A 26,025-nucleotide genomic window follows, 5' to 3' on the forward strand; every position below is an offset into this window, starting at 1 on the left:
CAGCCCTTGCTCTCCTACAGGCACAAATTCAAACTGAAAGTTTGTTTCCATCTCACATCAAAGCCCAGGGGTTGCATTCTCTGTTTCTGAAGAGTTCTGGCATCGGAAACACTTGGAAAGGGGAGGGTGGAGAACGAAGGGGATGGGAGAAGTAGTGCCAGCCAAGCATAAAGAGAAGAAGAGGCTTGTTCTGTAGACACTGGTTTTAATTCAATTAAGGATTCAGGATGGAAAGGAAGTGAGGAAAGAAACATTTTTTCTTTCTTTCTTTCTCCTTCTCCATGGGACTGTCTGGCTTGGGAGACATTTAAACTTCTCCCACTTACTCACGGGAGCATGAAGGGGGGAAGAGAACTGGATGCAAGAGCCATCCAGTGAGAGCGCAAAGTGGGAGGAAAGAGAGATTTTTAAAAAGACCAAGGAAGGCTATTAGCTGTGAAGGAAAAGAAAGGGAAGAAACATTGTACTGATTGTACAGGTTAAAATTGAAATTGTACCAATTAGAATTCAGCTGGGGGAAATGTGTGTGTATCAATACAGTATGAGTCTGGATTATGATGGGCCATTGTGGTGTAAATGGAGTGAAATCTGGGCAATCTGGATCTGGATTATTTTGCTGCTGTGCATTCAACTGCCCCTTCTGTTCATACAGAATTTGCCTTTTAAAAAGCAATTCATCTTTTCTGATCCAACCCAGGCATTCTTCTTTTAAATTCAAAGAGATTAACACTTTATTTTAATAGTAGTAGTAGTAGTAGTAGTAGTAATATAATTTATTTATATTCCACCTTTTCCCGAGGGGATCAAGGGGGATTACAAAAGACAGAATAACAATAAAATATAATAGAAATAAAATTTCACAATTATAAACAGTCCCCTATCCCAACCCTCCCCCGCTCATAAAAACAATGGCTAAAAAGCAATTAAGATAAAAATTAAACAACAAAATGGATTAAAATTTTTAAGATACAAATTTTCTCAAAATTAGAGGTAGATTTGCAGCGAGAAAAATAGCCTTTTTAAAGGCTTCAAGAGTAGTAATATGACAGATCTTCCGGCAGGTTGTTCCATAGCCTAGGAGCAGCAGATGAAAAGGTTCTCTAGGTCACTACAGCCAATCTGGTCTTCTTAGGTTGCAGCAAATTCTTCCTCGAGGACCTGAGTGTGTGGGGTGGGTTATGTGGAGGAAGGCACAAGTAGTCTGGGCCCAAGCCATGTAGGGCTTTAAAGGTTATGACCACACCTTCTACTGTGCCCAGAAACTAATGTGCAGCCAATGGAGAGATTTTAAGACTGGAGTAATATGGTCGGCTCTGGATGTTCCGGCAACCAGTCTGGCTGCCATATTTCGTACCTATTGAAGTTTCTGAACTTGGCACAAAGGTAGTCCCATGTAGAGCACATTGCAGAAGTCGAGAGGTTACCAGCGTATGTACCACTCTTTCTCGGTCACCCGGAACGGTAATAGTAATGTTGTGTTTGTGGAGAAAAGATGGATTAGCCTAGCAACAGCGGCTAATGAGATGCTAGCAAGGAGAGATTAGAAGTTCCATGGTGGCAGTTAAGAACTTCAGATAGGGTTTGGTTTTCAGAGCGAGAGGGTCTTGCTACATCCAGAGAGGGACAGTTATACTTAAAGTCCAGAAGTGAGGGACATATAGGGGTAGAGTCCAGTGTTGAGGGACTCCTTATGCACACAGAGCTTCAAGAGAGGGAGTTGCTGTGGGGTCATATCCTGAGGGATATTTCGCCTTGGTGGCTGGTATAGGTTTAGGAAAGGAACATAAAGATAAGGATGATGTGAGGGTCCTGGATATAAGTTTGTTAATTACAGGAGAGAGTGTGGAGGTGAACTAAATCTATAACTGAATAAAGCTAAGAAAACAATATCTGAAGGTAACAAATATATATACCATATCAATAAGCAAAATACTGTTTAAACCTTTTTATAAATAAAGTTTTATTCCTGGTTCAAATAGAGGCTTGTTTGACACCTGAATATTAAACTATGCTACCAAACTTTGGACAGAAAGGTGTTGTCCATCATAGGAGATACTTGTGGGTTTACATCACATAAATTGGTGGCAGTGGTGGGATGATAAGGCCCAGGGTGCTGTCATCAATTATACTTAGTGGTAGGACATAAAAAGTGTGTTCACATAAATTGGTGGCAGCGGTGGGATAAGCAGTCCCACGTGCATGCCATCATGGAAAAGGATAGTGGTGTGTGTCACATATTTTGGTGGCAGCAGTGGGATAAGCAATCCCAGGTGCCTGCCATCATAGAAAAGGATTGTGCGTGCTCGTCACAGTGCTATTCTACAATATACTTGTATTCTAGTATTTGTCATGTTATTGACCCTAATTGCCAAGGTATGCCAAAGTTGTTTCTTAAGTCATTGCTCTTATAAATTACTTGCAAAGTAGAGATATTTGGAGAAAGAAATCCAAAGCCCTTCCAGTTGCCACACAACCCACCCACCCCCGACATACATACACATTTAGCCTGAAGCTGTGCCTAAATTCCTTCTCATCGGTTGCACATTAATCAAATGAGAACAGGGAGCAAAACCGTTACATTCCTTCCATGCTACTTTTGTGAACCCAACAGGATTGTGGATGACATGTTCATTCACTTGACAATCTCCCCATTACAGTCCATAAAAAATTCTCCTTGTTTTTTTACACACACATATAGCTTGGAGTAAATCTCAATGAACTCAGTTGGATTTATTTCTGAGTAAATAGGCCTAGGATTACACTGTTAGTTGTTAGTCATTCGCTAGGAGTTGGTTGTTAATTGTGCTTGTTAGTCACAACTAAATTACTTGTTAGGTAGGACTAATGTTCAATTTAGGCCTTGTGTTACATTGGCTATGTTTGTATTTTTTTAAAAAATGTTACAGGTGAAGAAAATGTAGACAGGATTCAAGAAAATATAAAGAAGGCTAATAATGGAAAGTACTTCCTCTACTGCCTTGGCTTCGGTTTCGATGTCAGCTATGCATTTCTGGAGAAAATGGCCTTAGAAAATGGAGGAGTTGCTCGCCGTATATATGAGGACTCGGATGCAGCCTTGCAGCTTCAAGTAGGAAAGCCAATAATAAAAACCTAGTGTTATAATTAGTTGTATATAATGTCTAAAACATTTATTCAGCTATGCTTAAAAATCTGTCAATGTAGAGCTAGATTTAGCTCTTTATATCTACACTCTACACGCTTATGATTGATTGATTAATTGGTTAACTATATGCCTATATTACCTACACCTTTAATTATACACCTATTATCTTTTCATATTTTCCTGACTGGGAAATTAGATTTCTTCCTATGGTTATCTCTTCTGTCTGTCTCATAAAAGGGCTTTTACCGTGAGATTGCTACTCCCATCCTGAAGGAAATTGAAATGAAGTACCCAGACAATGCCGCTCTCGAGATCACTCAGAATAGTTTCAAGTTGCTCTTTGATGGCTCTGAAATTGTAGTAGCTGGAAAGCTTGGCAATGACATTGATGTTCTTCCTGTGGAAATTAAAGCTCAAGCAGTAAGTATTATGTGAAGCATAGCTTCTTTGCATGAAGACAAATCCATAGCTCCGGAGGTTTCTTTTAAATTGAGGACTTGAGGGCCTCCATGAAAGGGGCACAAAAAAGTCTTATCTCTGTGACCAAGATCCAGTGATGTACTTCCTTGTCCACCAACAGTGGAATTGGGAGTTTCTTCCTCCAGCTTTCTATTGTGTCCCCCCTTATCACCTGTAAGGAGATACAGAAGGATTTCTAGCTCTACAGAGCAGATTTGTAGAGTGTGTATGTGTACTTGGAGCTGCAGAAGGAAGGGGTGGATGGCTGATTCCGGCAGATCCAGACCTCCAGCAGAAGTATACAAATGGATTTTGACCAAAGGTGCTGGGAGCTCATAAGTCCATGGCTCTATGCCCTATATATATATATATATATATATATATATATATATATATATATATCATTGTTATCCATTTTATTTAGAAGCACATATGTTTCTGTTTTCCTGAAGAATTTACCAAGCATACCCTTTTTCATTTTTACAGGGGCTCATTTTTTCCCCAGGCAAATAGATATTTGAATACTGAACGTCACCATGTTAACAGAAAAACATGCTGAATTGAAAAAGTTAATGTATTCATTGAAAAGGCCATTTGACCCATTAGTAAGAGTCATACATTCAGAACTTGGTGGGAGTGTCATCTTAATTCTTTGTCTTTATGATTCAGTCAATAGATGTCTATTCTTTTCATGTTCTTAAAGATCTGTTCGAAAGAGATCTTTGAATTTTAGTTAAACCAACTTCACGTTTTGCTTATGGCCTAACTATAGTGTTGCCTTTGTGGATATTTGGTAGAACAAGATTTACCCCCACCCCCCGCCTATGACAGTACCCTTGCATAGTGCCCTCAAATTTGTTTTGGAGTATTCCTCAGGTTTTGATAGGGAGAAGTATTACCCTTTCTGGTTCTGCCGATGGAAGCAGCTATATCAGCAGAACAACAACACTATTATCTTCTATGTTCAGATCGGGTGTTACCATGAATAATCCACACTTCCTTTCCTTGCAGCATTCCAGTGACCTGACTGTTAAAGAAGATGCCAATGTAACAGAAAAGGAACAAGTATTTCAACATCAGAAATACATATTTGGAGATTTCATTGAAAGATTGTGGGCCTACTTAACAATTCAACAACTATTAGAAAAATCGTAAGAAAGAATATGTAATATTAACACTTTGCAAAATTATGTGACAAGAATTGATCGGAGCATGCAGGCTTCTCAAATGTACACACTAGCCTTTACTTTCAAAGTAAGGGTTATATGCTCTCAGTTTATTGGTGGCAGTTTCAAAACAGAGGTAAACCAATGTTGTGGTTTGGGCAATTAATTCCAATTCTCATTGTTCCATTGAAAGTGAGCGAATATTCTTAACACAAAATCAGGACTTTGAAGCATGTTATTCTCTGCTATCTGTTTATCTGAATGTTAAACTTGGCAGTCCCCTAGGAATGAGCCTTTCCCCCTCGTACAGGAAGATATCTAAAACATACATGTCTCAGCAATCAGACTTCCAAATTAAGCTGAAGACAAAATATGTAGGTGGGAAAAACCAACTACTATGTCAAACAGAGATATCTTTCACCACATGGAGGATCGCCATTGCCAAAAAACAAGAAAAATATATAATTTAGTTCAATCCTTGAATTATATATTAAGCGAAGTTGAATGCTTTCATGGCCAGCATCCATAGTTTTTTGTGGGTTTTTCGGGCTATGTGGTCATGTTTTATAAGAGTTTATTCTTGATGTTTCATTAGCCACAGATGCTGGCGAAATGTCAGGAATAAACTCTTATAGAACATGGCCACATAGCCCGAAAAACCCACAAAAAACTATATATTAAGCTCCTGTTTAATGAATGTTAAAGAAAGATATCTATAATCAAATAGTGCCTATGTTCTATTTTAGTGTTTTAGCTGAAGGACAAGAGCAGAAAGACCTGGAAAGCAAAGCTTTGAACCTCTCCTTGAAATTTAGCTTTGTTACACCCCTCACTTCCATGGTGGTCACCAAACCTGAATCTGAAGAGGTGGCAAATAAACCTACAGAGGCAGGTAAATGAGCACAAAATGTTTTGGTGTCAACAGAGAGGAAACGCAACTGATGGTAGCACGTTCCTTTCTCTTGAAAAGTATTCAGTTGATGTGACAGAAGAATGAATCAGGGGTGTCCTCTGTGTGTATATATACGTCTGTGTATGTGGGGTTGGGAGGAGTGGGTCAATAGTTCTGAATTGTGAAAACAAAAATAAAAGCCTTATCACATGACAAAAGAAAGCTGAGAGACAGCAAGAGAGAAGCACCTTTCTCTATGCCTCTTCCATTTTCTTCCCAAGGGAAATGGTCATAAAAGTGTGCCTTTTGTAGTATTGGAAAAATCCATCTGGCAAAAGGTACATACACTTTTACTACCATCTCTCTCTGGAAGGAGAACAGAAGTGCTATAGCAGCATGTGAAGAGGGAAAAAGAAAGCTACTTCTCTCGCGCCGCCTCTCGATTTTTTTTGGCATGTGATAAGGCTCTGAGTCTAAATGTCTTTCATATCTGATAAAGAGGAATGACGTCACTCTCAACACCAACATTTTATTGGTGTTGCACACATCTCTCAATTGACAAACAATTGCAGTGAAATAATGAAGCAGTTGGCAGGACAAGGAATTTATGTGAGGAGGATGAATGTGCAAAAATCAGCTGCCTCAATTTGCATGAGCTTTCCACTAAGGTGAATAAACCATGATATAGATGGTTTTAGAAAAAAGGCACCGTCACAAAGGTTGTTATAATTGTGGATTATGCTATATATTGAGTTTCTGAGATAGTTTTTAAAAATTATACATGGGAAGTTGGTCTTCAGTTCACTGTGTGTTGACGGGATATTTGTGCCATGTCTCATGCCTAGGTCACACTGAAAGATAGCTTGGTAAAGTGAGATGCAGTGGCTAGAATGGAAAACTTGTAGTAACTGGCCTATTTTGCCTGATCCTTGGCATTTGTTCAGGCCTCTGGCATGTACTCTTCTCCTTCACCCACCACTCCTTATTACAGACTGCCTCAGAGGGAATGCAAGTCTTGACAGAAAAAAGATCACCCTAACAATGCATTGCCCATTGATTCAGTGGGATTTAGAGTCAAATAATTTTTCATTTATTGGGTGATTTTGGTCCACCACTTTCTATCAGCCTGTTTCATAGTACTGATGTTGAAAGATAGGGATGGACCAAAGTAACCCAATCAGCAATATGGCTTAACAGGAGTTGTTATTGTTGTGTGTGTGTGTGTGGAAAAAAAAGAGAGAAAGAGAGTTAAATGGAAGTGTGGTGATCAAACACATCATCCTGAACTCTTTCAGGAAGGAAGGCATTGCATTGTAATGAAGCAGTCAGGAATTATTATTATTATTAAAGTCCTGTTAAACATTTGCGGTAGGTCAAAATAGTGAATTTAGTAGATTTCATTTCCTTTAGCAAGGGACTATGAGATCATCATGTGGATGAAAATGGGTATGTAACGATTCCCCACCACCTCACAATTCTTTCCTTCATTTCTTTCCAACACCCCTGTGGGGTTTTGAAGGGCAGTAGTGTGGATAGATTTTAAAATACAGACCAAGTGGATGTTTCAACTAGAATAAAAGTTTATTTTACAACAGAATAGGCAAAGGTAACTTTTGCGGGTTATAGACCACCCATTTGGGGTGGTCTGGACCCGCCCCTTTCCCCGGAGTATCGGGGCTTCAGCGGCTACACCAGCAGCCGCTGAGGCCCCGATCCGCCGCTTTTCAGGCTGCGGGGAAGCAGCAAAACGCCGCTTCCCTGCAGCCTGAAAAGGGGTGTCCTTGGGGCTTCAAGCCCCAAGGACACCCCGCGGCAGCAGGGAGGGGGAGAAAGGGGCCGCTTGGCCCCTTTCTCCCTTGCTTCGCTGGGCGCAGCCGTCTGAAGGCTGCGCCCAGCGAAGCAAAGCGGCGCCGCGGACCAGGAAGGAGCTCCGAAACGCAGCTCCTTCCTGGTCCGCGGAAAGGGCGCCCTAGGCACCCTGCCGCGGATTGAGGACGTCACGTCCGCGCCGCCCTGTCTAGAGGCGGCACGGCCGTGACGTCCTCACGGCGGCGGCCGTATGGAAGGGCCGCTGCCGTTTAGTGCGTGATGAGCATGCACTAGGGTTAGGGCGGTGCGGAAGCACCGCCCTTTTGTAACCGGCCCTAGACATTAAGTGGTTACTATGTCTTCTTTAGTTACATATATACAGGTCTGGTTTTAACTCTCTAATAATAACTCCGCCACACAGGCTATACTAGCACTCAAGAAATTATGTAACCCAAATCCCTCTTCCTGAGTCTGGCTACACTGAGTCTTTCCTCTCTAGACTCTCCAGAATGAATACTGTCCCTCTCTGGACAAAACAGTTCCTTAAGTAACTTATTCCCTTAGGAACTATGGGAACCCAGTCCTCTCTTGGACTCTACCGTTCCCTCTCTCTTTAATCCTAACTATCTCCCCAACTCCACTCCAGCCTTATCCCTCAGGATTCCAAACCCTAACTAACTCCACCCAACTGCCAAGCGTAATCTTCAAACTCCTCAGCCAGCACCTGATTGGCTTAGGATCTCTGGCTTCTGATTGGCTGGTTTGTAAGTCAGTTCGTCACAGAAGATGAGCAGTAGGACTGCACTAAAATAAAGTTGACATTAATTTTGTCACTGTTTCTTTGTCCAGATAATGAGAATTTCAGGAGCAGCATAATTCCAAGTTATGGTATGTAATCTCCATTAGCAATCTAATACCAACAGTTTATTCCTAACAATTCATGCTGTCAGAAAATTGTCTAACTCTAAGAATTTCTCACAGGGGGAATAGGAGGTTTTGTAGTGGCGGCTTTGAAACCACCAATTGATCCTGTTATTCCTGGACACAGTGGTAATGTTATTCCAAATATCCTTATTTTTTCTTTCTAAATCTTAAATGTAAATTTGATGAAATGTAGAAATACCTTTCTGCTCTAAAGCAGACCAGTCTGAGGGTGCATGTTTTGTTTTCTTAAAACATCTATAATGAATAGCATCTCAAAACTATTTCAAAGCTAAGAGTATTTTGAAGAGAGAATGGGGGTTGGGTGGTTGGGTTGAAGGAATGTCAGTTGTGATTTTCAGAACTGAAGGCATATAAATAACTACCTAAAGGCTGCTTGCATCTCATAAGACCTTTCAGTCTAATAGCTAAAATTACACCGACTTGAGCTGTGTATGCATATGGCGCTGTGGCTTTAATTCAGCCTTTTGTGCTTCTGCTCCTCATGCATCTAGGAAGCTCTCCTACAATTAAAACTCAAAAGGTATTGTGTGCCTATTTCACCTTCTATCATTAACGGTTTTTCTGAGGTGAGAAAAAGCTGAAAGAAGCTGTGGGACAACACAAGAAGGCTGTAGGAGGGAGAGGAGGAAAAAAGCTGGACTACCTGTAAAATGCCAGGATTGGAAGAGTGTGAAAGCAAAGTAAAAGCTTCACCTGAAAGCACTCTATCGAGAAGAGCCGCTTAATAACCACTCATTAAAGGAATAGTAGCAAGATCAACAGACAAAGTCAGGATGCTTTTAGAAGGAGAGCTCGCAGTGGTTACCAATCAAAAGCCATTGTGCATCCACACCATCATTTCCCTCTTAATGAACTTTCTGTGGCAAATACAAGGAAAAAAGATAAAAGTGATGGGGAAATATCAGAGAATTACTAATATGTATGTATGTCTGCATCTGCACTGCAGAAATAATCCAGCTTGATACCATGCCATAGTTCATTGTTATGGGATTCTGGGAATTGTAGTTTTGTGAGATATTTAGCCTTCTCTGTCTGAAACCATTATTAACTATAAAGTGCATCTATTTATTTGCACAATTTATTCTGCTTCTGCAGCTAACTGAGAAACCCCGTGAAGTGCCCCATTTTCTAATTTTGGTCTTGTTTTAGAAGCCTTATCGGCTTCCATACTTGGGATATATTTTCACCTGAGAATGTAGTCTTGATTTTAGCAATCAAAGGACCAGAGTCCCCGAGACTTCAGTGTATACTTCTGTTCTGTGAAAGGAACCTATGTTGCTTTGTTTCCTTAAACAAAAACACACACCCCAAAACAGCATACGGGCTCTTCTATGCTACTGCAAAGAAATGAGAGCATTCAAGACATAGATTTCCACTTATTACTAGTTGGTGTCTCATCATGTTGCTTCCAGACTCAGTCTGGTTTTAGTTCCTGTAAAGTCTACAGACATTGCTGGCACCTTTGCCAATCATCATTCATTTCTCATGAAATTGTAGGCTACTTGGCCAAATTTCAGCATGCAGATCTCTCATGGGCCTTTGCACTGAGCCCCAGTTTTCTTCTTTTAGAGAAACAGTGTTCTGAAAATCTTAATCAAATTGTAAGGATGTCCATTTTGCCACCCCCACCCCATGGCAGTGAGGAAAGACTAAGGAACACAGTACGAACCACAAGTATAGAACCATACAGCCCCTTTAGTGTTGAACACATGGAGTAAATGTTACTGTTGACAGTTGTATTTGTTGTTTTAATTCTTTGGGCTTTTTAAAAAGCAGACAATGTTTCTGTTGTCCTGGATCATTTGTACTATCCCAGTACAGGCAGAAACATTAAAAAAAAAAAAAAAACTAGGATACATCACAACCCCCCCAAAAATAAAACAAAATCCAAAGAGCTATACTTTACTTTACTTACAATAAACTTAGAAGAACATCAACTTCCAGCTTCATCTACCCTCTGTGCATGGTGTCACCTAAAGCAGGTTGCGTCACCTGCTGCGTAGATGGGGGAAGTTCCTATTTGACCAATGTATCATTTTTCCTGGGCAACTTCAACAGTGATGTTATATTTTTTTTCATTGTCTTTGTAATGAAGGTCTCTGAGAAGTTCAGTGTTATGTGATCTTCAACATGTATACCTTAACACTTTAAACACTGAGAAAATAATTGAATAACAATGAGCATTTCTTCTAGTTGTTTCTCGTCTTCTTGGTCTTACTGGTCCTCCTGATAATCCTTTAAAGAAAAGCTGTTGCAGGGGCTCTGGTACATCTTTTCACTTGAGGCTGGTAAATCGCAATAACAGTGGGACAATAGCATCTGTGGACGGTAATTATCACACAACATTATGTACCTGTTGCTGCTTTGCATTGCAATTATTGGTGGAGTGCACCTTTTCAGTGATGAGGAAAACCTGTCAATGGTTCCCAATATTGTTGCTTTTCCACTACTGCCTCTGGTTCTGATATTTCGGCAGTCGTGTTGATTGGACGTGATTTGTCTCCTCTTCGACTCCCTCTCACTATCACTATTACCAAGCAGGCTGAGGATGGTTTTACTTAGTTTTGCTTTCCTTTTCTATTTTTTAAATTTTATCATTTTACTGTAATTGCTCAATTATGGCAAATAAATTAATAAATCAATAAATCAAAAGGTAAGTATGTGAAGGCAAGTATGTGATGGATAGGACATACACAGAGAGGAAGGTGGAATTAACGAGGCAGTGTGGAATAGTGAGTGCAGGAAAGCAATATAATAGCAAGATTCCAGAGAAGTGCAATAGTGAGTGTTTTCCCACCAGAATATTCCCTTTGCAACATGATTGCTGAGAGACAACAGGCTGGTGCAATAAAGTCCTATTCGTTATTTTAATGGTTTATTAGGAAAAAAAGAACACAGACAAAAAATGTCCTGATATAAATCCTCCCTCCTCTTAGCTAGAAAGTGGCATTATAGACCCTTAGCTACTTTAAAGAAAATCTCATTTTGATTTTATAAAAATTAAATTCTAATGAGATCTGAAAGCACTGATTCATTTTGGGTTTTTTTTCATTTGATATCAACATCACATTATATTCCAAAAGAATACAGGGGAAACCATTGTGGTTTTGTAGTTTACAGTGTGAGGCCAGGATTTGGGAATTTGAGGTCTTCACTATGTAAGGAAATCTCATTAGGTAGCCTTGAATGGCTCACTCTCTTTCAGCCTGACCTACTTCACAGGGATGTTGTGGTGTGGATAAAGTGGGAAAGAGGAAAGCTATGTCTGCCACCTTGAACTCCATGGAGGAAAGGTGGCATACAATTGTAACTAGTAAACAAAAAAGGTTTTGGTCGGCAAGATCTGTCAGCTGCTGGGCTTGGTGTCCCCCTGCCCCATACCAACTTTAGGTGATATAGTCCACCATCTAGGAGTGTAGATCATATAGTTTAAGCCATCATAAGAGCAATTGTCTCATGCTAAGCACATCTATGGACATGTGCAATCTGGAGACCAGAGGCTTCCTAGTTAGCTATTTCCTGTTGCTTATCATGGTGATGGCCTTTGTTCCTTGTGAAGGAGAAATGCTGGGTTTTGTTGCATTTAAAGAAAGCCTTTGTTGCATTTAAAGAAAACTAGTAAGCCTTTGGTAATCATGACCATGATCCATGAGTTTTTTCCCTCCTCTTCTCTCCCCACTTGTTACCACAGAATGCTAGAGCTGGAAGAGACTCCCAGGAGCCATCCAATCCAACCCCATTCTGCCATGCAGGAATACATCGAATCCTAGATTTGGACAGGATTGTTGATATTGTTGTGCGCCTTAAAGTCGTTTCTGATTTATGGTGACCCTAAGGTCTATCATAGGAGTTTCTTGGCAAGACTGGTTCAGAGGAGATTAGCCATTGCTTTCCCCTGAGGCTGAAAGTATGACTTGCTCAAGGTCATACAGTGGGTTTACATGGCTGAGCTGGGATTCGAACCCTGGTCTCCAGAGTGCACATCTCCATAGATGTCCTTAGCATAAGACAACTGCTTAAAATATAAGTTTATAGCCACCTTGAGTCCCTATACTGGGAGCCAGCATGGTGTAGCATGGTTTGAGCACTGGACTATGACTCGGGAGACCAGGGTTTGAATGCCAGCTCAGCCATGTAAACCTACTGAGTGACCATGGGCAAGTCACATGCTCTCAGTCTCAGAGGATGGCAGTGGCAACCCCCCCCCCCCCCAAAGAAACTTGCCAAGAAAACCCCATGATAGGTCTGCCTTAGGGTCACCATAAATCAGAAATGACTTGAAGGCACACAGCAAAAACAACAAAGGGATATTAAATGAATAAAAACATAAATTGTAACTTTAAAAGGCTTTCGTTAAATGCAACAAGCCCCAGAATTTTCCCCTTTGCAAGCAGTAGGGCCATCATCATGACAAAGCAACAGGAAATAGACAACTAGTAAGCCTTTCTAGTAAGACCCTCTGGTAACACCCAGTCTGAATGGTTGCTTATATAAAATACAATCCTGCCCATTGAAATCTCCTTTCAAAGGTCTCATCCCTTTACTTCATTTGAAAATGATTTTCTTTAAAAAAAAATCTATCCCTTGGTCAAGAAGCTGCATGTTTTACAGCTTGTTAAAGAGCTTATGGAAGTATCGAGTAATCAATATCTTGTATGTTTAATGAATAGTGATGAGAATTCTTTACATCCCTACTGGAAACAAACTAAAGGATCTTGACATGATAACTTAGGGCCAAACTTTATGAGATGATGAATGTTTTATAATAAAGTATGTCAGAGTTTAAAATATTTTAATAAGAGGCATAGATCCTGTCTTCACTGGCCAGGATACTTTGGGGGTGCCCAAAGTATCCTGGCCCTGACCTCCCCCCGGTTACCTCAAGCCTCACGTTATCTCAAGTTCTGACACCAGGCAGATGTTCTTACATGTGTCCCAATGTGCTGCCTGATGGTGCATTACTTGTTCTGAGATCAGAACGAGTTGCCCAGTGTCAGTCACATGGCTGAGTACTTCGATTTGACCTGAGAGCAACTGATGTGCCATGGTGGTAGCTATGCAAGGTGGCACAGCAGGATATATTTAATTCAGCCACCCAGCATCAGAATGAAGGGCTCCAAATCTTCCCGGAAGATCTGGACCAAACTGATTTATTTTACTCCATATTAAGAGAGGTATACCCTGGGTTTGGTGCAGAATGGGCCAGACATCATCTGAAATATTCATGCCAGTCTTGGGGTTTGGGCCTTGCATCAACCAGACTTCTTACTGAGAGGACACAGGGAGACTGATTCATTTGGCCTATGCAGATAGGGCCATAGCAGTAGGTGGCTAGGGAAACACTGCCTTCATCTACACCTTTCTTTTTTAAGAAGAAAATCTAATATATTTTCTAAGTATGCATTCAGCATCATGCATAGTTTGTCCCATAGAATCCAAGCACAGTGTGCAAAAGTACATCTGTCAATTGTCACCTTAGCATTATTTTCATTTTTTTTTGCAAACATAGCAACCATTACTACAGTATTATATTAACTTTTAGAAATTTAAGATAATGCTATGTATAGTTTGTACATGTTACTTTTCCCAACTATTTATATTAGTAGATGTTGCTGCTCTGGAATAAGTAAAAGGAGATCTGATTATAGGTAAAATGTTTTTTCTTCTTTTTTCCAGCCAATTCATCATTTCCACAGATCATTTTGCAACTGCCTAGTGAAAATGATACCCTTTGTTTAATCATCAATGGACAACCAGAAACACATATAAACTTGTTATCTGATCCTGAAAAAGGTATGCTTGATGAACCTTCTACCTCATCCTCTTTTACTATGAGGTAGCTTTTGGGGGAATGTCCTTCTTCACATCTTTATGAAACCCTTTTCTTGGTCAGAATAAAAAATTTGAATGTTATGCCCTTCTAAGGCTGCATCTGCACTGTAGAATTAATGCAGTTCAACACTGCTTTAACTGCTATGGTTCAATGCTATGAAAGTCTGGGTTTGTAGTTTTGCAAGATATTTAGCCTTCTCTGCCAGAGAGCTCTGGTACCACAACAAACAGGATTCCATAATATTGAGCTGTAACAGTTAAAGCACTCTGAAACTGCATTAATTTTGCAGTATGGCAGCAGTCTAAATCTTTTTTCCACTTTGAATTAATGTTTGTTTGTAAGATGTGTTGATATGCTAATATTCCCAATGCATTTGGCTTGGTTGTCCAGAATACTTGAATCTGAATGTTGCAGAATTCCCAGGATTCCCTAGCATTGAGCCATGGCAGTAAAAGCAGTATGAAACTGCATTTATTCTGCAGTGTGGCAGCAACCCTACTGATGAAATTTAGGCTTTAGTTTTCTTTCACTTTATTATGCCATTGAATGCTATTCTTCCAGCCATACAATGCTTTTATATATAATTTTTAAAGAAACAACCAAGGAGCAACCCATAGTTATCCTTACTCTGTTTTTGGCATTTCAGGAATTCAGGTGACTGGCAAGCTTGGGAAAAGAAGACTATTTGTGCAGTTTGAAATAGCCTTTCAGAAACCTGATATACGAATCAACATCTCAAAACAAGATATTGTTGTGAATCTACATGGGAATGCAACCATGCTTCCATGGACAATGAGCACAACTTTCACAGTCGTGGGGTAAAACCTACTCTTCTTTTGGCAAATAGTTGGTCTGACTTTGAATCTGACATTGACTTATAATTTATACATCTATTTATATTTCTTTTATATATCTATTGCATATTTCTCTCTTGCTCCCTTTCCCTTGTTATTATAATTATGTAATTACATTATAATTATTACAATTTTATACAATTATATAATCTATGTATAGATTAGATAGATAGATTGCTTTCCATTCATCATAGCACATTAGTCTTGCAGTCATTTCTCCAATATTTTCAGGTGTAAAGGTTTTTATTTATTTTATTTAATTATTTTTAGTAAAGCTTATTAATCATTTAAAAACTTATACATTGACTTTAAAATGTCCTAATTGATACGTGTGAGTTTTTTGGGAAGGGGAAAGGCGTTATTACAATTTTTTTAAAAAATGCAGATAGCAGCTATGATTATTTATAAAAGTTGCAGATGATAAGTACAATCTTAAAAGATACCTGTTCCTGTTTATTACAGTGACTGCTTTTTCTATGATGCCCTTTATGATATGTATGTGTATAATTAAAAAATAAAGCTTGCTTTTCACTCCAGTAGTATTGTTTGTACTAATACACAGACTGACTTTTTAAATCCACTGATTGATTAATTAATTAAAAGTCATAATAATGCGATTAAGATAACTAAAAGTGAATTGCAGCCCTGTTTTTGAGACTGCATGCATGTGAATAGTGCTTGTTGTATATTTTTGTATGGAACCCAGGCATTTTAGGTGCTGTATAAAGTGTTCTGAGCTTTATTTTCAGGCTGAACATTATAGTTGAAGTTGAAGAAGAAAAGAGTCTATTGTTAAGAGTGGACAACATCACAATGAAGATATCACTTGTGAAGTTTCCTGAAGATTTTCTTGGGTTATACATCGTTGATAGCAATTTTTCTGAACACGTCACTGGACCTCTTGGTATGTCATAAATTAGAAGTGTGTAGGGGCATTTACACGCTGTCTGAAAAGCAGGTTTTCAGGGAAGATTCAACGGGGAGAGACTCATGCAAAATACACAACTCTAATCATATTACAAGAAGCATTAAAAATGCCCAATATAAAGAGATTTGAGCTGGAGTTCATTAAAAGGCCTGGGAAAATACAAAGGCCATAACTTGCTGCTCACCTTATTGACATTTTGTTGGCAGATGAGCTTTCCTTGAGAAGGTATTTCATAATTAGATGCAAGTGTTGAAAATGCCCTTGTCCCTAAAACCACTTTCCAAATCTCATTTAGGGATAACACTGAAAAGAGAACCTGACAAGTGGATGTTAAGGTCTGGGCACATATATGTGAAGGCAGGTGATCCTTTGCGTACTCTAGTCTCAAACTACAAAGTCCCATAATGTTCAAAGTCAGCACTTTGAATCAGACCCCAGGTGCAACAGGTTGAGAGGTTCCGAAGACATGGATAACTGAAGCCAGTGTATATTTGTTTAGGTAGAATTGTAGCTGGTGCACCAGCCCATGTTGATAAAAGGCACAATAAAATTGGACCAAAGGGCATCACCAGAAAGTGTTTTTGACCCTTTAGGAGGAATGCAACCCCACACACAAACACACACAAGCCAAACACTATTAACTGGGGAAGATAAATAACCTAATAACAATGTCTCAGTTTTGTCCACATCAAGCATGGATGTATTGGTCTTTATCTCATCTATGCCCAAGCACTGACTTAATACCCTGTCAATATATTTGATGTCAAGGAGAGAGATATTTGGTTGTCATCTATCTACTGATAACACCTCACCAGTGTGGCACAGTGGTTTCAGTGTCAGACTGTCACTCTGGAGGCCAGTGTCTGATTCCTCACTCAGCCATAGAAACCCACTGGGCGAGTCATATGTTCTTACCTTCAGGGGAAGGCAATGGCACCCCCACCCCTGCAACAAATTTTGCCATGAAAACCCCATGATAGGTTTACCTTATGGTTACCATAAGTCAGAAATGACTTGTAGGGCACAACAACAACTCCAAACCTAGTTCAGTATTTTCATATCAGCATTAAGCGCAAGAGTCAAAAGTCAAACTGTGGAATCCTGAAACATATGTGCCAAGAAATAAACAGAAAAATGGTAATGCCTTGGTAATCCCCAGTACAGTCCTCTGGAACTGTCCATCTGAACAGGAACGCAATGCTTGCAAAGCAGTATTTCCAGTTCCTAGCTGAGACAGCTTGTCCAGAAAGATACCAGAGCTGCTGATATTGAAAGGGAATTGAAGGGCAAGAAGAATTCCCCTATCTTTTTGCCAGCCAGAGCAAGGAAAGTGTGCCCATAATTAATCACCTTTTCTCAGTTATTTTGTTATATTGGTGCATAAAAGCGTACGTCTGGTCAGAATTAATCATTCACTTTTGAAGATTAACTTTTGCACCAGCAACCCTTAGAGCCTCTAGGTGGTCCCAGCAGCGTCCAGGGTACTCTAGAGGAAGAAACCATACCTTCCCTTGTGGCATGCTCAACCTCTTTGGAAAGTTAATAAGAGAGAAATAAAAGTACTCATTGCCTTGTAAGACAAATAAAGTAAGCACAGGAAAGAGCAAGAAGGGAAGGCTGGAGCGAGAAAGCATGGAGGCAAGTGGCAGCAAATGGGGAGGGGAAAATGGGAGAAATTAGAGGATAGAGTACTTAGGAATTTGTGTGGCCCCAGAAGGTGTATTGCCCAAAATCCTCCCAGTGCCTTTATTGATGAACCATATACATCAATTTAAAAACCAAATATCCCTATAAAATGCAGATAGCAACAAGGACCTAACTGTTATCTAGGGTGAGGCAGGAAATAGTCTGTCATTGAGGTTTAGCAGCTATTCCAGCAGAATGTCCAATCAAGTAATTTCTCTCCCCCCCCCCCACCTTTGCTTTTGTTCTGCAGGTCAGTTTTTCTTTAACACACATTTTGAAGGAGGATCACAAAACAAGAGAAGGAAAAAAATAATTGTTCAGGGGCAAAGGTATAATACCCTCAGGTAAAAGACATCAATAATCCCTTTCTTTGGAGCATTTTTTAATCTTGCACTAGCCTTGTACTCATTTGCAACAATGCCAAGATCTTTTTAACCTCTCTTGTATCATGTGCTCTAACATCTTCATATAATTGGGGTTTGTTCACCTAACGCATGGATACCTGGTCTGGTAAGCTGGATACATGGTCTAGTAAACAGTATCAAAATTAATAATTCTTAAGGTATTAAGTTGACCATAACAATATTTTTCACAGTGAGTTCCGTATTTCTACCATATGCTAAAGAGATGTAAAAATTAGACTGTGCCTGGAACAAAGTTGGTGACATATTTCCCCATAGCATGGGGTTACACACCTTATTTCAGTTTTTGGACATTTCACAAGGAGATAGTCACTAACCCTGGGCTGCTTCTAAGCCCTGGGAGTCCTGCCATGGCAACTTAACTAGCCATTGGGGGCAGGGGGAGGTATGAGTTGAGACTGCTTTCCTGGGTTACCTGGATCTCTAGTGATTTCTGACAAGGTAACCTCAGTTCTCTTCTCTGGTTGCAGAACTGTAGCCAGATGTTATCCTTGTCACCTGAGTAAGGGAGGGGTCTTTTCCGGATTGGAGTGCTTTTCCTGCTTTTTTCCAAAGGGGCTTTCAGATTTCACAGTTCCACATATTTTTAATGTATCTTGAAAATGTTTAAAAGTTGCAGTTTTCAGTCATTGTAAACTTAAAAAACTAAACCAAAAGGGGGTAAACTAAACAAAATCTTCTCTCTCTATAGCAACAGAATGAAGCCAGGATCTAGGTCTGGAGCAACACGGACTTTATCACATGGAGAGAATTGGGGAAAATGAGAGGTTTAAACAGTCATTTTCCCAGGAAAGTCGTGCAATAGTGGGAAATCCTGTGAATGAATTGTTGCTGGTTATACCCTGGTTATTCCTGGGATAAGTCCTCTGTAATCGCGGTGTGTGTGAAAATCTTCAACACAATCATGCAACTTTCCCAGGAAAATTACTGTTTAAACCCCCGATTTTCCCCCCATGTGATAAACTCCAAAAACAGCTTTGAAATGCCAGTTAGGGCCATGTGTATTGCTATATTTGAGTACAAATTTAAGAAATCCAATTTCACTGATGTGATAAATGAGGTTTTTGTCTTGGCTCTCCGCTATGAGTCACCAAACCAGGGAATTTATAACAAAATATAGACAAAAAAGAGTAAATCATGGATTGACACAATCATGACAATATTTTTGTGCACAAAAGAAAAGGTACATTTCATTCTACTAAGTGAATTCTCTTTTTCATGTGTCTCTGCTATAACTTGGCCTTATCTTGATTGCTAGTGACAGTGAAATCACAATGAAGACATAAAGACCTGAACTTGAGAAATCTAAATCTCATGTATATAAATCTATTCTTGGAAAGGTTTTCCTGTTTGTGTCAAAAAGCTCTGTGCATCCTGTGAGAACAGAATCATAGAGCTGGAAATTATGCCAAGGGCCACCTGTCCACTCCCTTCCCATGCAGAAATACACAGTTGAAGCACTCCCAAAAGATAGTCATCCAACCACTGTTTAAAGACCTCATAGAGTTTAGGTGGAATCTGTTTTCTTGTAATTTGAATCCACTGGTTTATGTCCCACTCTCTGGAGTGGCAAACAAAGAGGAGACAAGCTCCACATGCTCTAGGATCATCAGCTGTTTATTCAGTGTTTACAAAGCCCAACACTAAGCCTTTCTCAGGGGCTGCAAACAAATGTAAATACACTTAATATATCATATTAAAAAGATAGGACAACACTCGCCAAACAGTGATATTATATGAATATTTTGTTGACCATCTTAGAGCATATGGAGCTTGTCTCCTCTTAGTTTGCTGCTTGGCTACATGCTTTCAGTTCCTTACTTATATCAATCTCTGGAGCAGCCAAACACAAGTTTGCTCTTTCTTCTACATGACATCTCTTCAAATATTTACAGATGGCTATCACATCACCTCTCAGTCTTCTCTCCTCTGTAAGTGGATAGACTTATATTGTAAAGACTAAATAAGTGAATAGATTATGTATATAACTCTGTATAAGTGTATAGAGTTCCCTGTTTGCTGGCCATGGACATCCTTTTACATTCATTGGCTGGTATTTTGGTGGACTTTCTGTTTTGTGTACTATGCAGCCACAGATGTGAGGATATTTTAGATGGATTTAATTATAAAAAATCAAAAGATTAGGATATGAAGATTTTGGCTATTAGAGTTATTACCTTTGTTTGTTTCTTTTTCAGACAAAATAAGACAGACTACAGGACAGAGTCCCTTGGAGATGTTATTTCGTGTCGGACCCTGAATCTCAATTCTTGAGTAGTTTTCCAGCACTAAAAGTCCTGGAATTTAAAATACCACCTTGTGTATTAATTGTGCCAATGATTTAATTTTCTTAAACTTTATTTTTTAAATGTTTCAATATTTTTAAATGTTCCATGAGAATTTCAGATGTGTAGTTTATTAAGTTCCTAAACCAGAGCACTGAGGAACAAAAAGGCTACACAGAACCCAAACATGTGATATGGCTAATAAAGTGATTTCTCAGATCTGTTATTGATTTCTTGAATCTATAGTCCATATTTTTGCTTATTTCACAATAAGTTGAATCCTTCAATTGCTCTGCAACCCAAAATCCAATCAACAGCATGCAATTGAAATCAAGCATTTGCAGTGCAAATGTTACACATGTCTACTCAAGAATAAACCCAGTTATGTTCAATGGGATTTACACTATGGTGAGTATATATTGCAGAGGAGGGGGATCTCCAGCCCATGTGTCTAGCTGCAAATTTGGGGCTTGCAAATGGTCTGGATGCAGACCACAAGAGATAAGGCTTTTCTTCCTCCCCCAGATTTTGCTCCTTCCCCAGTTCAATCCCAGCATGTATCTCACTGTCCATTCCTCCACAGAACACTCCTACTCTCTCTTACAAATTCAAGTGGGGTTAGAAGAAATCCCACTGATATCTCAAATCTCACATGGGAAATAGCACCAGGATTTTCTTCCATCTCTCCACACACATATTACCTGCTGGGAATATAAACAGGGTGGAGGAGGGATACCTCTATTATCTCAGGTCTTTGATTGAAAACAGGACCAATGGAGGGGGACACCAATACAAATTACTGAGATTCAGTGGTCTGGAAGAAGGTCCAGAAGTACATTGCATAGGATTTTATCACATGACCCATGTTTTTGTCACAGTTGCGTTAATGAAAGGAAGGGCATACATTCAGTTTGGGAGCACTCCCTACTGCATATATATATATATATATATATATATGGAAGTAAAACAAAACAAAACAGGCTCTTCTGGAGTAACAAAGGAAAGGGGGGATATGGGAGTGAAGGAGACACTGACACTGCATGACTACCCAGTCTCAAAACTGCCATAGGAATAACTTACCACACTCAAGGGCAGGTGCTAACCCAGGGCAATTGGGAGCTTATTGATGGTCTTTCCTCATCAGAAGCAAAGTGCAAGCTAACCATCCTTGGAGGACAAGGCAGAGACGAGATGGAGACTACATCATATGATAACTATCACCAAAGGCACAATTATCAAACTTTTATCGTGGTTTAAAAGCTGCATGTGATAAAGTCCTTTGCCTTTCCTGGTAGTGTCATCATTTGTCAATTATTTTTGATAGCCATTATAAAATTTCAAAGATCAAAGTTCAATAATCAAAATTTAAATTCCATGCAATGGTTGTTACATGGTGCTCTGGGAGCTCAAAACTATAACCAGGCCAAGAAAGGAACCTAGACTCCTTGGGAGCCACTCCTGCAACCACCAGGCAAAGTGGCCTGACTGTGGGGACAAAAAGTGGAAAGTCCTCTTGCCTCCAGCCGATCCAGGCTCCAGACTACCCAGGCATTAGAGACTGTCTCCCATTCCTCAATGCCACCAGATTTGGTAGCTTCAGAGCATCTTTTGTGCCACCATCCTCTTTAGGAGCAGCCCATAACTTTTGTGATCTATGCAAAGGCTATAAAGCACATGCTGATTTTCTTCTGGAATTCCTTGGTATGCTCCATTCTCCATTGTATGTCTACAATGGGGTCCCTAGTGCCTCTTCCTTTCCTGAACCTCACTTGGACTTCTGGGATTTCACTCTCCATATATGGCTGGAGTCTGAAGAATTTTTAGCATAATATATACTTTTATAAAAAGTATTTGTACTTTTGGAATAGAGCTGCCTTTCTGCAAAATATCAGCACTTCTCAGGCAGCTACAACTTGATATATTGCATTTGGTCTCTTGCTCTCTTTTTCTCTCTCCTTCCTGCTCTCCTCCCCTTGCTGCTTTAACATATAATGTTCAAAATAATAAGAACCATACCTGTCCTAACAGCTGCAAAATAAATAAATAATAAATAAAATAAAACCCAACTTTAGCCAGCTAGCTGATCATAAAGCCAAAGTGCATTCAAACTATATAAGTTGATGACAGGGCTCACACAAATGAAAACAATCTTAAATAGAAGTAATTCAAAGCGTGCAAGGGAAAACAGGGTTGCAAAGAGCAGCAAATGAAAGTAGAGGACGATCAAAGATAGTTTTTCTGTTCTCGCTGTCCAATCATTGAACAAATGAGATCCAGAATCATTTTCCATTCTGGTCAAGCTTCTTCAAAAGAGATGGTTACACACACACACACACACACACACAGTGCTTCCACACCTGCACTCTGGTCTCATCCCTCTCTTTTTCCTTTGGAAATACACCTCCATTTAGACATAGATGGACATTATCTATCACTCTCCCCCCACACGGAGAAGTGTTCCTGCCCAGCCAGCTTACTAGAGCAATTCCAGCCAGTAAGTGTTTGACAGTCACTTAAAGAAGAAGAGAAAGGGGCTGGGAATGGCACACACATACACACTCACTCACCCCTCCTTTACTGCCTTAGCTACCTTCTTGGTGGAGAGAACTATGGCAGTGGAAAAGGGCACATGCTCATGTGCACATCTCTTTCCCCCGCTGCCTTGGCTTTCTTGGCTATGAGAGTCACAGCAGCAGGAAGGAAGGGGCAGGTGTAGGCAGCAGCACTGCATACACATGCCCTGAAGCAGGAGGACAGCCAGACCAGGTGTCAGCTGCCTTCTGAGGTGTCAGTGAGTGTGGTCCAGACTCCCTGCATCCCTGTAGTGATGCCGCTGTTTTTTTACTAAAGCCACCAAAGCAAACAGACTCAAAATGCCTGGCTGAAAACATTATTGAAAATTGAGAACAAATGGAAATAAGTACTTGCCCCAGAACCCTCTCATATCTAGCCCTTTTGCCATTGTACTGTTATAAAGATAACTCATCACCTTTCAGTAAATGGAAAAGCCATAATATACTGTTTATACAGTACAGTGTAGGATCTATTGAAAATGGCTATGCCCAACAAACCAGAGGAACTGATTACATAGGTTGCATCAAGGACAGTTAATTGGCTTCAGCTACTTGAAATACCATCCTTTACTTCTAACATGGTCACAAAGGGAAATACCCAGATCTCCGACAATCTTTGAAAAAATGTGCAACAAATCCAAAAATATACATCAGGGTCAGGCCTCTCTGATTTATACATTCCTAATTCAGCATAAATATGATAGCAGCTGAGTTTCCAGATGTGACTAGGAGTTGTAACTAAACTTGAAAATATTAGATAATGAATGGAATCAAATATCAACCTCCACTCACCTCAAATCTAGGTCAGCCCTAATAGAAGAAAATATCTGATGATTTACACAAATGCTATTTAACCCCAAACAAACTATCCAGATTGGCCAAAAATGTCACTTCTAAATGTTGGGGATGGTGTGATTTTAACAGTACATTTACTCACTTTCGGCTTGTTTATCTAAAGATAAATAATGTTTGGCACCTTATTCTCCAAAACAGTTTCTGAAATCACTGGCCAAAGATTTTGGTTTTGCTCTGGTGTGCTACTTTTATCTCTCTTTTTGCACAACAAGAAGAATCTAAAATACAAAAAGCTAATTGGGTTCTTTATTGCAGATCCCCTCATGGAAATAGGGGGGAAATGGAAAACGGGTGATATTCTTTTTAGAAACGTGCTGGGAAAGAATATGGGAGTATTTAGTAGTCAAATAAGGAAAGAAGGACTTTGGTTTCCATTTATTGATTACATCAACTCAAAAACATTACGTGAGAGCTCCTGAACATCATCTTCATCTCTGGATCTCTTGATCTTTTTTTAAAAAAGGGAACACAGATGACCCTAGCAAGGTATCCGCAGATTGGAAATGTGTTGGAAAAGAATATGGGACTATTGGGTGATGGAAAAATAATCAGATAATGTTCATGTCTTTTGGGGTCAAATAAGGGAAGAAGGGTTTTGGCTTCCATTTATTGACTACATCCACTCAAAAACATATCATGTGAGACCTCCCGAACATCATATTGATCTTTGGATCTTTAAAAATGTGGAGGGGTGGAGAGGGTCTTCTGTATCTGGACACAATGACCCTAGGAAGGTATTCTCAGATTCTTTCACAGTGCTTTAACTTCTTTGACAGATACGAAGCAAGCTTGTCTCATGCTGCATCTGCATTGCAGAATTAATGCAATTTGACACTTTAACTGCTATGGATCAATGTTATAGAATTCTGGGGTTTCTGCTTTTCATAATTTCATCTACACAGTTAAAATTATCCTGTTAAAACAGTATAAAATCATTGGCAGCCAATTTGTAACAGTGTCAAAGATATTGTCTTTACGGTCAAAAATGTACCCACTAACCCCCTTAAGATTGGGAACCCTCTTCTGCACCATTACTCAATCCTTTAAAATTAGAGACTGAAGTAACATTTCAAGAAAATAGCCTCCCAGTAGTAAGCAGCATTATACATGCAATGTGACATGCTTTTCTTAAAACTACTCTTCACTTTCTTGTATTCAGAATTACAGTAATTAGAATAGTGATTTTCAGTTATAGCTAACCTATCATGGAAAGGTCACCTAAACAATGAGGCCACACATACTTTCATACACTCCAACATTTCACAGATGAAAACCAGGACACATGTGGCCATGAAACATCAGAGTGTGATCCAGATGAAAAAAGCCATAATGAGGAAGAATACACAAGAAGCAAAGGCAAATTCCATCTATTCCTCTGTTGCATCTGAAAGTAACTGTTAGTTTAGACAGTTTAAAAACACCATCAGATAGTAAAACAAAACAAACAAACAACAAAACCGCTGGTGCAAACCATTTCTTCTACAGGGATAATGAAGCAGAATCTGACTTCATTGCTTTGTCCACAGCAGACCATCTGCTATTTTTAATCATATTTTCCTAATTAATATTGAAAGGAAAAATATATATTTTAATAATTTTAAATCAGGTTGAGTTATAAACTGAAACGGGGGTAGGACAAATCATAAGGAGATCAAGGGGAATGGAGAAGCCTTTAAAGATCAGAATAGAACAGAACAGAACAAAAAAGAAGATACTTTGGCTAGGAAACTTTTAGGCAAAGTCAGAGATATGTGTTGATCCCCTCATGGGCTTCCATCCATTTTGCCTTGCTGATTTAGTCCACTGCTTCTGTCAGAAGCAAAGTATGCCGTCCCAAACACTTTTGCCAGATTTTAAATGTCACATTCAGGCTTTCTCTGGAAAAGAGGGGGTACTTGTGAGTAAATATGCTTCTGCTTCCTTTGCTCAGCTGCTGGTCTCTTGCAGATGTTGGTTTGACAGTTCCTTTGGGACCAAAAAAGAAGTGTGGGATGGCTGCAGACTTGGTCCTTCCTTTTTTTATATTTTTTTAAAAAGGGGAAAGCGAGAGGGTGGGATTAGCCACCTTATCCAGGGAAGTCTGCTTTCTCTGGTGATCAGGGTTAGCTGAAAGCAACTTGGGGAAGAGACTGCAAGCTATCCCCCTTTCCTTCCATATCTTGGAAAACTGGCTAGCATGGTGGCAGCTCAGACA

General features: G+C 39.6%; 1 protein-coding gene across 1 annotated transcript in view; it reads left to right on the plus strand.

Annotated features, from left to right (window-relative positions):
• The window catches only part of LOC149321544 (inter-alpha-trypsin inhibitor heavy chain H4-like), a 34,026-nt gene extending 13,404 nt beyond the window's left edge, over positions 1-20,622 (plus strand). The window contains exons 10-21 of the mRNA XM_089524060.1: positions 2,907-3,088; positions 3,362-3,544; positions 4,595-4,734; positions 5,496-5,641; positions 8,300-8,338; positions 8,432-8,500; positions 10,589-10,723; positions 14,072-14,188; positions 14,875-15,046; positions 15,832-15,986; positions 17,947-18,040; positions 20,317-20,622. Of these exons, the coding sequence (XP_089380186.1) occupies positions 2,907-3,088; positions 3,362-3,544; positions 4,595-4,734; positions 5,496-5,641; positions 8,300-8,338; positions 8,432-8,500; positions 10,589-10,723; positions 14,072-14,188; positions 14,875-15,046; positions 15,832-15,986; positions 17,947-18,040; positions 20,317-20,392 (1,508 nt within the window). The 3' untranslated portion in view covers positions 20,393-20,622. The remainder of the gene's footprint in view (positions 1-2,906; positions 3,089-3,361; positions 3,545-4,594; positions 4,735-5,495; positions 5,642-8,299; positions 8,339-8,431; positions 8,501-10,588; positions 10,724-14,071; positions 14,189-14,874; positions 15,047-15,831; positions 15,987-17,946; positions 18,041-20,316) is intronic.
• The last annotated feature ends 5,403 nt before the right edge of the window (positions 20,623-26,025 follow it).

This window comes from Sceloporus occidentalis, unplaced genomic scaffold (assembly GCF_023333645.1).
Source record: "Sceloporus occidentalis isolate IW3139 unplaced genomic scaffold, rSceOcc1.0.p SCAF_1, whole genome shotgun sequence".
Taxonomy (NCBI): Eukaryota; Metazoa; Chordata; class Lepidosauria; order Squamata; family Phrynosomatidae; genus Sceloporus; species Sceloporus occidentalis.